The sequence below is a fragment of the Anarhichas minor genome, unplaced genomic scaffold (assembly GCF_050575085.1).
Source record: "Anarhichas minor isolate MPS153535 unplaced genomic scaffold, ASM5057508v1 ptg000017l, whole genome shotgun sequence".
NCBI lineage: Eukaryota > Metazoa > Chordata > Actinopteri > Perciformes > Anarhichadidae > Anarhichas > Anarhichas minor.
In genome coordinates this window covers 10,812,378-10,823,603 of record NW_027466463.1, presented here as the reverse complement: position 1 = coordinate 10,823,603, position 11,226 = coordinate 10,812,378, and the positions used below count along the sequence as shown (strand labels likewise).

General features: G+C 40.8%; 2 protein-coding genes across 4 annotated transcripts; both read left to right on the top strand.

Annotated features, from left to right (window-relative positions):
• Positions 1-5: 5 nt before the first annotated feature.
• Positions 6-2,931, top strand: tsr3 (TSR3 ribosome maturation factor). Of its 2 annotated transcripts, XM_076093523.1 has the most exons (7): positions 30-87; positions 293-414; positions 651-861; positions 1,172-1,365; positions 1,479-1,646; positions 2,159-2,213; positions 2,549-2,931. In XM_076093523.1, exons 2-7 carry the CDS (start codon positions 294-296, stop codon positions 2,733-2,735), a joined length of 936 nt encoding a protein of 311 aa, XP_075949638.1. In that variant the 5' UTR covers positions 30-87; position 293; the 3' UTR covers positions 2,736-2,931. The 2 variants fall into 2 exon arrangements, with proteins under 2 accessions (XP_075949637.1, XP_075949638.1); XM_076093522.1 differs by having other exon boundaries at positions 6-414.
• Positions 2,932-3,222: 291 nt separating this feature from the next.
• pdpk1b (3-phosphoinositide dependent protein kinase 1b) lies at positions 3,223-11,122 on the top strand. Of its 2 annotated transcripts, XM_076093505.1 has the most exons (14): positions 3,223-3,380; positions 5,330-5,620; positions 5,818-5,860; positions 5,975-6,112; positions 6,258-6,402; positions 6,512-6,609; positions 6,747-6,822; positions 6,938-7,006; positions 7,180-7,276; positions 7,415-7,588; positions 7,748-7,965; positions 8,136-8,193; positions 8,512-8,664; positions 8,802-11,122. In XM_076093505.1, the coding sequence occupies exons 1-14, from the start codon at positions 3,357-3,359 to the stop codon at positions 8,913-8,915; spliced, it is 1,698 nt and encodes a 565-aa protein (XP_075949620.1). In that variant the 5' UTR covers positions 3,223-3,356; the 3' UTR covers positions 8,916-11,122. The 2 variants fall into 2 exon arrangements, with proteins under 2 accessions (XP_075949620.1, XP_075949619.1); XM_076093504.1 differs by lacking the exon at positions 3,223-3,380 and having other exon boundaries at positions 5,285-5,620.
• The last annotated feature ends 104 nt before the right edge of the window (positions 11,123-11,226 follow it).

The window sequence follows — 11,226 nt, the reverse complement described above, 5'->3', positions numbered from 1 at the left end:
TGAGCATGCGCCGTTTACGTCTCGGACAACGACGTGCTTTCCACGAGCCATAGCCGATTAAACTAGTTTAAATAGTGTAACAAAGAAGTGCGTGATACATGCAGACTAAAGGCAGTTGTATTGTGACAATATATTTGAACGTTTGAATGGTGTACCCGGAGATAAAATACGAGATGTGTACTTTTGGCGAGCTACATTAGACAAACTGTTGTGTGTTTGTTTGTGTGGTTTAGCTAGCTAGCTAGCAGCTAACGTCAGAGGAAAGCAAGTAACTAACAACTTTTACTTGCAGCATGGGGAGAAAGAAGCAGGGCACGTTTGTGCGCCCAGGCAACAAGGGCAAAGAAAAAAGGCATAAAATGAAGGGGAAAACCTTAGAGGCCTTTACAGAAGAAATGCACACTGCTTTTGAAGGTAATAATAAATTAACTAATTACAGCCAAAGTTATGTTCTATTATGTAACTGTTTTGTGATTGCCTCATATTTTGGGGGCTGTATGAAACCGTTAACTTGGGCTATACAGTAAGTAAATGGCAATTAATTTGTTTTACATCAATGTCATGAAGAAAAAAAGTTCACAAAGTGTGAGTAAGAGCGCTCACACTCGCATCATAATGTACACTTTGTCCTCTGTCACTGTGTTTTTCAGCAAGTCTTCACCTAGAGGAGGGAGCAGAGGCCCCTCAGGTGAAGATGCCTTGTCCACTTGCCATGTGGGAGTTGGGTCACTGTGATCCCAAACGGTGTACTGGAAGAAAGTTGGCACGCAAGGGCTTTGTACACAACCTGCGCCTCAATCAGAGATTTAGTGGACTCGTACTGAGTCCGATGGGCACAAAGTATGTGACCCCAGCAGACAGGTGTGCATTGTTCTATCATTATAACGCATGATGATTCATAACGAAGCCATACACTGGGACATATACCAGTTAATTAAGTCATCTTTTTTGTTTTTGATTGATCTGTTAATAATTGAATCTACAAAGTTTGATCTTGAGATGTTTTATGTCTGATCAGCAGCCAAAAACATAAACACAAAGATACGCTTATTTTAACATTTTTAAATCTGTTGGTCGAACTTAACAAATGTTTTTTGTTTTGTAATAAATGTCTAATTGTGATCAGATGATTGACATTGTCAATACTTTTTGTACGGACCTTTCTACACAGAGAGATTGTGGCTAAGAATGGTATAGCAGTGATCGATTGTTCCTGGGCTAAACTGGAGGAGACTCCCTTCAATAAGATGGTGGGAACTCATCCCAGGTTACTGCCATTCCTTGTAGCTGCAAACCCGGTCAACTACGGCAAGCCTTGCAAGTTGTCCTGTGTTGAGGCTTTTGCTGCCACGTTCTGCATTGTCGGTAAGGCTTTAGTTATTCAGGAATGATGTACTGTATTGTCTTCCTGACTGTTTCTTGTATCCTGTTCCAAGTTATGACAGTGAAACTCTAACATACTGTATCTGATTTTGCAGGTTTCAAAGAACTAGCAATGCTCTTGTTGAATAAATTCAAGTGGGGGACAGTGTTCCTGGATCTCAATAAAGTTCTGCTGGACCGATATGCTGCATGTCAGTCAGAGGAAGAGCTGCTCGCTGTAGAAAAGGAATATCTCACGTCTGAACCAGTGGAGGAGGAGTTCGGTAAAATGGGGGAGATAGAAATAAACTGGGGTCTGTTCCGGTGTTTACCAATATATGTGTGTAGCAGAGATGGTTGGGGTCATTTCAGTCCTTATTTTAATCTTGGTTCGGCTTCATGTTCAACTTACATCCCCGAAATAGATCATATCTATTCAACTTTAAAAAGACTAAATTACTAAATATATATTTCATATTTTCTTTTCCTATGTCGTCTCACTGCTGCTGAATTATTATTGTCTCAAAAGGCTTTTAAGCTGTATGAATTTCATATGATTTATTATTCATCAATTATAGGCAGCATTCTCTAAAATCGTAGACATTGATGGAGACATTTCTTGCATTGTTTCCTAGACTGCTGATCAATAATACAACAGATCATTGTGATTAATTTCAATTGCTGAATAAGTCAGAGATGTTGGCAGTGATTCAGAGGTCTGGAACCAGGCTAAAGTGATAACCTCTATTGTTGAAGCATTTTCTTAACAAATGCTGATCATCTACCTTCTTCACAGATCCATTTGATGTTAACTCTGGAGTAAAATGTGGGAATCTCAACAGACGTCTGTGGTAAGCATTTAATATTGCTCATGAGGGCATTTTAACATGCAACCACTTTCAGAGTGAGGTAATCCCTCAGACGCACGGTTTGAGAACCTTGTAGTGATGAAATGATGACAAATGAAGCATTAGTACTGATCCAGTTATTTTACTGCTACATTTGGTCAATTTTTCTGCTAGTGTTGTGTCACTTTATACAACTTTCAAATGTGCAACTGAAATAACCTACAGTCAACATTGTTTGGAAAATACAAAATATTCTTGAAAAACACACCTGTACATGCACACTTTTCCCCCCCATGGGTATGGTTACTAAGTTATTCAAACTGTTCTTCTGTATTTAGTGCACCTGAAGATGAGGATTCTAGTGAGGATACGGACACCTCGGAGGATAACGAAGATGATGATGATGAAGAAGAAGAAGAAGAAGAAGAAGAAGAAGAAGATGAAAAAACAGAGAGCAACATTGAGTCAATACCAGTATCACATCATCATGAAGAGGAAGAGACTGGATCAAAGTCATCACAATAAAGCCTATTTCAACTATGGATTTTTACTACAAAGACTGGCAACACTTTTTCAACACTCATGGCTCATACATAACCTGGAGGCTAATTGTGGCTATGCTGTTTTGTACAAGCATCCAAAAAAAAAGATAATTTATACAATAAATTGTATGTTTGTCTTCATGTAAACGCAGATTAAATAAACAAATCCTTGCAAGCAATACGTGGTGGTTGAAGTTTGATATGCATGATTTGATGGTAAACGCAGACTTGTGGGCTTCTACACAAAAGTTGGAGCAGCCTTGAGGAGTTAAAATGGTGTAGGAGACCTGAAGAGAAGCCTCACTACAATGCATTAGTCAATCTAAAACAGACCGGCGTAAAGATAAGGTTGTGGGCCACGTTAACTGCGGCATCTGAATATATAAACAACTGCAGCCGTCTGACTGAATTCCTATCAGTAAGATGAAGTTCAGTAGGTTGTAAATGTGTGGAGGGGGGCGGACACAGCGGGACTCTCCTCTGCTGTCCTGCGGTAACATTGTTGTGGAACGACGTCACAGCTCGAAAATGAAGGCGCAGAGGCAGCCATTACTGGAGCTTCTCTAATTATTTTATTCCAAATAAATACTCGAGGAAAACTCCCATGGCAAGAGCTACAAGTCAGCTGGTGAGTGTCGCAACTCTGAAAAGAATAACAGTTCGAAGCCGGTGCTGAAAATGTACAGTGTGGCGGCTGTTTGACAACAAATAGTTAGGTCGGGCCTTCATCCGAAGAGCGGTGCTAGCCGCAAAAGATCGTTCAACGTTACGACTCACTAGCAACGTTAGCTCGCTAATGTTGGCTAGCACAACACCTAATGTTTGCTACGTTAAACGGGATTGTCTAACACCTGGCTTAATTCATGACCAAATGTTATTTTAATTATTCTGCATTGGTTTCGCGTTTTAAAATGCTTGCTGATAGTTTTATAGGATGACCATTCCCCCTTGGTCAGTAGCGTTATCTGTTGGCTGACGTTAGCTAAACATGTTCGCGCTTTCGAACGATGCTCCTGCTTGCTAACAGTAGCTAACAAGCTAACGGTAGCTTTACTGCGTTCCACCTTTGGTTAGAAGGCAGCTTTTTAAGGTTAACACTTTGTAGTTAGATTGTCAACCCATTAACTTTGAAATTTCGCTATTAATGCTAGCACATCAAATTCGACCGTGACTGAGTAACGTTATGTGAAAATTGCATAATGTTTTGAAGTTAACGTTACTTGTTACCTGGCTTGCTAACGTTAGCTGATTGACTGGCTGTTAGCGTTAAGTTTATAACTCGCTGTCAGTGATGGCCGGCTTTATTTGACAAGGCAGCAGCAGCTAACGTTAGCTTGCTAGCAGGCATTAGTTAGCAAAGAAAGTTCGCACAGGCCTGTTGTTACCCGAGTACTTAGGGTTGGGTTAACGTTAGCTGACATGTTTCTAACAACCATTACATGGTTGACTTACAGTAATGGTTCAGTAAAGAGTAATACGACTATCGTTAGTTGGCAACAATACAGTCAAGTCCGGGATAAGGCAGCTAAAAGGCCACACCTTGGTTTTGAATGAGAAGAAGCTAGTCCAACTGAACTAGCTAACTAACACTAACAGAGTTGTAAGCTGAACAACATCAGCACTGATAGTTCTCGTGGTTCAGTAAGTAGAAAATAAACAACATTGGTACAAGCACCAAGGAGTTTGTTGGAAAGCACAACCTGTCGCTGTATGTTATCTTCGAGTCCTCAACAATTATTTGGTGGTTTTCTTGTACTTGTTTGTTCGCCTTAACTGCCTTTCAGTTTGATCATGTGGCTACAAATTGTATGTGTTCAGTGCAGCTGAGGTAGTAAGTACAACGGTCACATGAAAGCACTGACTTTGACATAGTTTCCACAACTTAAACACTGGAGGGTGGGACCACCAGCCGCAGAAGCGACGTCTTCAATAGTCGTTGCATGTCCTTATCAATTCTAGACTTTGCTCCTCAAGGGGTCTCACTTGAAATTGTATATTTAAGATATTCTACCAACAGTTTTGGGTGCAGTCAATTAAGTTGTCAACCTTGGATGGGGTGGGTCTACTCTGTGATCCAGATCTCATCTACTTTTATTTACACAAATTTCTGGAAAAGGTTGGCTAACTGCTCGTATATATTTAATTATACACTTGTCTATCACTATTGTGTTATCCTATTCAGGTAAAATTATGGTGCACTATTAGCAAGCTGTTATGAAATCTATTTGCTCAGAGAATGATGGTAAAAATATTTAAAATTCCAGTTCAAAAGGCACGATCTTCTTCAAACACAGATATTCTTTATGAAAATTGATATTAAAGGCAGTTCTTGCTGTTATTGTAATATCTTATTCCCAGCATTCATGTGGTTGCTCGATATGGTTGGCCTAAGCTTGCCAGCATACCGATTGTTAGTCATAATGAAGGGATGATTCATTAGTTTTTAGGTGTGTTAAAAGGTGCAATCTTAGACTAGGTCTAAGAAGAAGATATACTATTTTAAACGCTAAAAACCAGAACGACAACTGCATCACCCTGCTGACTGATATGTTCTCAATGTTCCCTCTCCTCTACCAGTATGATGTTGTGCCCATTCAGCCCAGCGTTGTCATCTGTTCCTGCTCGCATCCATCAATGGTAAGAAACCACCCTGACTCCTGCTCGCCACTTGCTATCCCAGGCGCAAGCAGTAGCCACTGTCCCAGCATGGAGGGCTCCGCCTCAGAGGCCCGTGCTGTAGGAGCGTCTGCCAGCAGCCAGGGCGCAGACCTCCGCACACAGCCGGCTGTCCAGGCCCCTCAGCCACGCAAGAAGAAGCCAGAGGACTTTAGATTTGGCAAGATTCTGGGAGAGGGCTCCTTTTCGACGGTATGTAACTTGCATTCCACTTAGCTTTTGAATTATACCTGGGTAGATGTCGCTACATGCTAGCATTCTTTTGATTAATGTGCTTGGATGAGGCATCCTCAGTTCATTTGAGGGGAATTGACAAAGTAGACCCTATGAGTTTCTCCTAAGTCAGACAAGAAACTAACATGTTGTGTTATGTTTTTTTTCATCCTAAGGTTGTCCTGGCAAGAGAGCAGGTAACGGGTAAAGAATATGCAAGTAAGTAATAATGCACCAGCTTTTGGTGAATGATATCAACTTATTATCAACATGTAAAAGTTGCTTGGTGTATTTTTACTATTGTATCCTGAAATTGTCTTTTCTCTCCACCAGTTAAGATTTTAGAGAAGCGCCATATTGTGAAGGCAAACAAAGCCCAGTACGTGAAAAGAGAAAGGGATTTGATGTCGAATCTAGACCACCCATTCTTCGTCAAGCTCTACTTCACATTTCAAGATGATGAGAAGTTGTGTATCCTTCTAATAAGTTTGTCAAGGCATGTGGTGTATTAACAACTTACCTCTTGTTTTATTGTTAATGTGTCAAAAACATCTTAGTTTGTGGTTTTTAACAATTGATTTCTGGTAATCATTCTTCCTTAACTAGCTTTTCTTAGATTTTGGCCTGAGCTACGCTAAGAATGGAGAGCTCCTGAAATACATTCGCAAAATTGGTTCTTTTGACGAGACCTGTACTAGATTCTATTCAGCGGAAATAGTTTGTGCTCTAGAATACTTACACAATAAGGGGATAATACACAGGTAAGACTTTCCATTTGTTTTGTCCTTTTTGGTTTTTTTGATATGTCATTTTCAAATCCTGTTGAGCGTTTGTTTCCCCATGAGTTACAACTGGTTTGTCTCATTTCAGAGATCTGAAACCAGAGAATATTCTTCTGAGTGAAGACATGCACATCCAGATAACAGATTTTGGGACGGCAAAACAGTTATCATCAGACAGTAAACAAGGTATAACCACAGTCCTTATTTTTACTTCAACATAAAGTATAACAAGTGTGTTAAGTACATCAATTTAGCCTTTTACTCATTGAGAGCAGGATGACGTTATTCGTGTCTTTTAACCATTTATTTCCACACTTTGGCAGCGAGAGCAAACTCCTTTGTCGGAACAGCACAGTACGTGTCTCCAGAGCTGCTGACAGAGAAATCTGCCTGCAAGAGGTATGAGGTTTGGTCATCACTGTACAAGTGCTAATCATTGTTCTGTTTTAACGTTTGTCAGATAATGGCGGCATCACATTTCGACTTTATTCCTGTATCTGTTGTCCTTTTTTAGCTCTGACCTCTGGGCCTTGGGATGCATTACCTATCAGCTGGTGGCTGGTTTACCACCTTTCAGAGCTGGGTGAGTACTAAGTTGAAGTTAATTGTCAAATTTTCCATTGTTTGATTTTGTCATTGAACTTTAATGCTAGACGTGACAACAACCATGCCCCAGTTATGTCACTCGAGCAAATAACAGTTCATTAACAGCCCCTATTATTTTGTTCTTTTCCTCTTGTGTTTCATTTGTTGCAGAAATGAGTACCTAATATTCCAGAAGATAATAAAGCTGGAGTATGAATTCCCCGAGAAATTCTTCCCCAAAGCCAAGGATCTTGTCAAACAGCTTTTGGTAAGTCATCAAGAACCAGGATTCATAGATGTGAGATACCATTAAATGTTACTGATATCCGTGGGGACTTTAATTTGATAAGTTCGGGGGTCAGTTGGTGTTTGTTATTTACAGAATGTATTTTGTTTTTTCTCTCAGTCACTGGACCCTTCCAAGCGGATTGGGTGTGAAGAGATGGGAGGGTACGACCCTTTGAGGCAGCACCCCTTCTTCGACACTATCTCCTGGAGCGACCTCCACCTACAGACACCCCCCAAGCTCACCCCCTACCTGCCAGCCATGTCTGAGGATGATGAGGACTGCTATGGAAACGTAAGATATTTTATTACAGTCCAGGTCCCCCCATTCCTTTTTGTCCATTGTTTTGATTGGTCATGGGAAAACTCAGGTGTGACGCTTTGTTTAAAAATGTATTCTCCTAAACAAACCACAAGCATCACTATATCTTTTCTCAACCGTCTCATTTCTCAGTATGATGACCTCCTGAGCCAGTTCAGCAACATGCAGGTGGCCCAGTCCAGCTCATCACACTCCCTGTCGCCACATGAATCCACACCCCCGCAGAGGTCCAGCAGCAACATTGAGCAGTACATCCATGACCTGGACAATAACTCTTTTGAGCTGGATCTGCAGTTCACTGAAGAAGAGAAGCAGCTATTGCTGGACAAACAGACCACTGGAAACACCTGGTAAAGCCCCCCATGCCAATGTGTCGACCTGTTAATCTCTGTGTTTTAGAGTCCTGTTTGTTTTTTGATGTAAATCTGAATCTTTGAAAATGTTCATTTGTTGTAGAAAAACTAATGTTTTGAGTGAAACCGAGTGGGTGTCAGTAATCTGATGTTGCTTATTTACACAGGCACCAGTTTGTGGAGAATAACCTGATCCTGAAGATGGGCCCAGTGGACAAAAGGAAGGTGTGTGAATTCAAGGCCATGTAATTCAGGATATATTTACTTTACCTTTTTGAAGTTAGGTCTTATGGGGGAGGATGTTCTTTCTGCCAGCTAGAATACACAGTGGCTGTGTATGAGATGTTTGTAGTAAAATGTAAACAGGTTTTCTAGTTAAGTTTGGCTCAGCATAAATGAAGTCACCTCCCATGGTGTTTCTCTGACTGATGACATATAGAAAGTAAAGATGAATTCAGTGCTGTGCTTAGGAGAGTCACATAGGCCTCATAGCCCCCTCTGTTGGTGAGCTAATGTCTGGAGACCTGTGGCATTCCATTGCAGGGTCTGTTTGCTCGACGGAGACAGCTGCTTCTCACTGAAGGACCACACCTGTACTACGTGGATCCTGTAAACAAGGTCCTGAAAGGGGAGATTCCTTGGTCCCTAGAGCTACGCCCTGAGGCCAAGAACTTCAAAACCTTCTTTGTTCATACGGTAAATTACTATTTGTTTTTGACGTCTGTTCAGTATATTGATACTTGGCAACTGATTCGAATTTCTCCTCCTATGTGGTTTACTTTTTTAATAGTTTTTTTTCATCTCCTGTGATTTTTTTTTTTTTTTTTTTGCAGCCTAACAGAACATACTATTTGATGGACCCCAGCGGAAATGCTGACAGATGGTGCAAGAAGATCCAGGAAGTGTGGAGAAAGATCTATCAAAGGCACCAAAACCCCGGCCTATAGGAGCACAGTTCCTCCTGTGGCCACTCCTCTTTAGCTCTGAGGCCAATCACTGAGCAGAGTAACACCCTCTTTAGTGCCCTTCATCACCGCAATGTAAACAAACTCTTAGAGACGCTGGCATCTAGACCTTGTTTGTTTTCCTGAGTAGAACCATGGGAAAAATACAACTTTGGATTCAGGGTTGCTTTGCTTGTTCTTTGTGCTCTCTGTGAGGCTTCTATTGCATTTTTCCATGTATGGATGATAAGACTGCCACCATGCACATCTGCTTTTTGTACATTCTGCAGGGGGGGAAGAGAGGGGCAAGCTTGTCCTATAGAGGGACACACGCTTGGCTACCGCTAGGACTATCTCAAATGCAAGGACTGGTTTCCTGCTCCAATGATACCATAACACAAAATCTAGCTTTTGTGAACCAGAGCCTATCCTGATATCTTAATTAAACCATATCCTATTCCTACATCGTATGTGCAAGCTGTAGTCAGGCCCCACTTCAACAGCATAATACTCCATGGTTGTAACAGATACTGTACGCAGATTCAGTCTCACGTGTTTACCAAACTCAAACCCTATATATATTTTTGTCAGAGCCCAAGTGTTCCCACGGTATTTGAGTTTTTTTTTTTTTTTTAGTCTCTTGGAACTTGCTTATTGCAGTCAAACTAAGGTCTCGATGTAACAAAGCAGAGTGCCGGTCTGCAGTGAGACATGGGTCTGAATCAGTCTCTATACAAGTGCGAGCCTTCTGTAGCCGTTACTTTGGATGTGTTGCTAACAGGGGGCGGGTAAACATGCCACTAGCTTGTACTTCCTAATCATAACTTGCTTATCTTTCCTGCATGGCCAGTTTTGTAGCTCAGCCTTGTCCGCTTCTCTCTCTCCCAGGGCACTGGAGATATAGTTTATTCAAGTTTAAAGGTGGGTATTTTTGACTGCATTGGTAACCATAGCGTATTTTATTGGATGAATTTGGCTGTTCTGTACCATTCACTGGCTATTTCTTTGTGATGTGAATTCTGCAACTTCTTTTTCGGTGGGATAGTCGGCTCATCTTCAGTACGTCCTATTGAAAACTAAATCGTATGTGCTGACCACCCCATGCTGAACAGAAAACCTTCATCAACAAGTGATACATACACACACTATCATTCTCCGAAGCAATCACGGTAACGCTGTTGTCCCCGGACGAGATGGCAGAACTGCCTCATCGGGCTCATCGGCCCATTTTGTTTTCATTCTGACGTTTGGCCCAATAGAAATTAAAGCGACTGATTTAACTTGTGCTCTTGTTTTAGCAATATGTATTATCATAATGCTTTTAATTTTTGACATATTACCTTAAGGTCCTTTCCAAAGGTCCTCTTCCTTCAGCTGAGTCTGTGTGTGCAGTGTGTGACTGGAGTATAGGTGAATAGGACCCTCTGGCCCTGGGGCCCGGGGCTCAATGTGGTTGGATGTCAGTTAAAAGATATCTATCTGATCCAAATAACCGATGAAAAATTGCTGTATCTGTCTATAAAGTTGAGGAAGCACTAGAGTAGTGTTTTCTTCTAGTTAGAAAATTTGTTTGAATCAAGTCGATGGCAGTCGGTTACATTGTGTATGGAATACTCTACCTGGCTTGTAACTGACTAGAACTGTGATGTACAGATGATGTATTATTAAAATCTGAAGCAAGTAATGCAATGATATTAGGATACAGTTTTTGTATTTTTATTCTTGTATAAGGTTATTTGATGGCTATTGTTTAGCCTCTAGTTCATTCTGTGTTATTTAAATTCTAATATATGAATCATTTGGATTGAAGTCATGTTCAGGGGCCATGTTGTGTATGTATTGAGATGTAAAGCCTTTGAATGTGAATAATTATTGTAAACTATAATATTTTACAGCTTTTTTCTTACTATATCATACATTTTCTATTTGCTCAGTGATTTAATCATATTCTGATAATTTAATGAATCTGTTCATTCTCTCTCTGATTATTTGTGCGCTAGGTCAGTAGATGTTGAATGATGAATTTTCCACTTAATGCTTGGTAGTCCAGTAATTAAAGCATGTAGGGATTTAGGCATACAAATAAAGCCGCGTGTCCTGTCTTCTGTTATCAACCACAGTCGTGACACCGCGAAAGCAGCAGCAGCATTCAGTGGCAATGGCATCTCACATTTTGCAACATGTAAATAAAGTACCGGCCCATTATCAGCGCTTGTGTGTCGTGAAAATTACTTTTAATACACATTGTATTGCGAACACGGGAGAAAACCTAAACCTGGTTGATCTTCAGTATGTGCGAGCATGAAATACTGTT

Excerpts from the sequence above, each read along its gene's own strand:
- tsr3 (XM_076093522.1), top strand. The coding sequence starts at position 294 with ATGGGGAGAAAGAAGCAGGGCACGTTTGTGCGCCCAGGCAACAAGGGC. Across the intron at positions 1,366-1,478 it reads TGCCACGTTCTGCATTGTCG|GTTTCAAAGAACTAGCAATG; the intron begins GTAAGGCTTTAG and ends CTGATTTTGCAG. Across the intron at positions 1,647-2,158 it reads ACCAGTGGAGGAGGAGTTCG|ATCCATTTGATGTTAACTCT; the intron begins GTAAAATGGGGG and ends CCTTCTTCACAG.
- pdpk1b (XM_076093504.1), top strand. The coding sequence starts at position 5,300 with ATGTTCTCAATGTTCCCTCTCCTCTACCAGTATGATGTTGTGCCCATT. Across the intron at positions 5,621-5,817 it reads GAGAGGGCTCCTTTTCGACG|GTTGTCCTGGCAAGAGAGCA; the intron begins GTATGTAACTTG and ends TTTCATCCTAAG. Across the intron at positions 6,823-6,937 it reads GAGAAATCTGCCTGCAAGAG|CTCTGACCTCTGGGCCTTGG; the intron begins GTATGAGGTTTG and ends GTCCTTTTTTAG.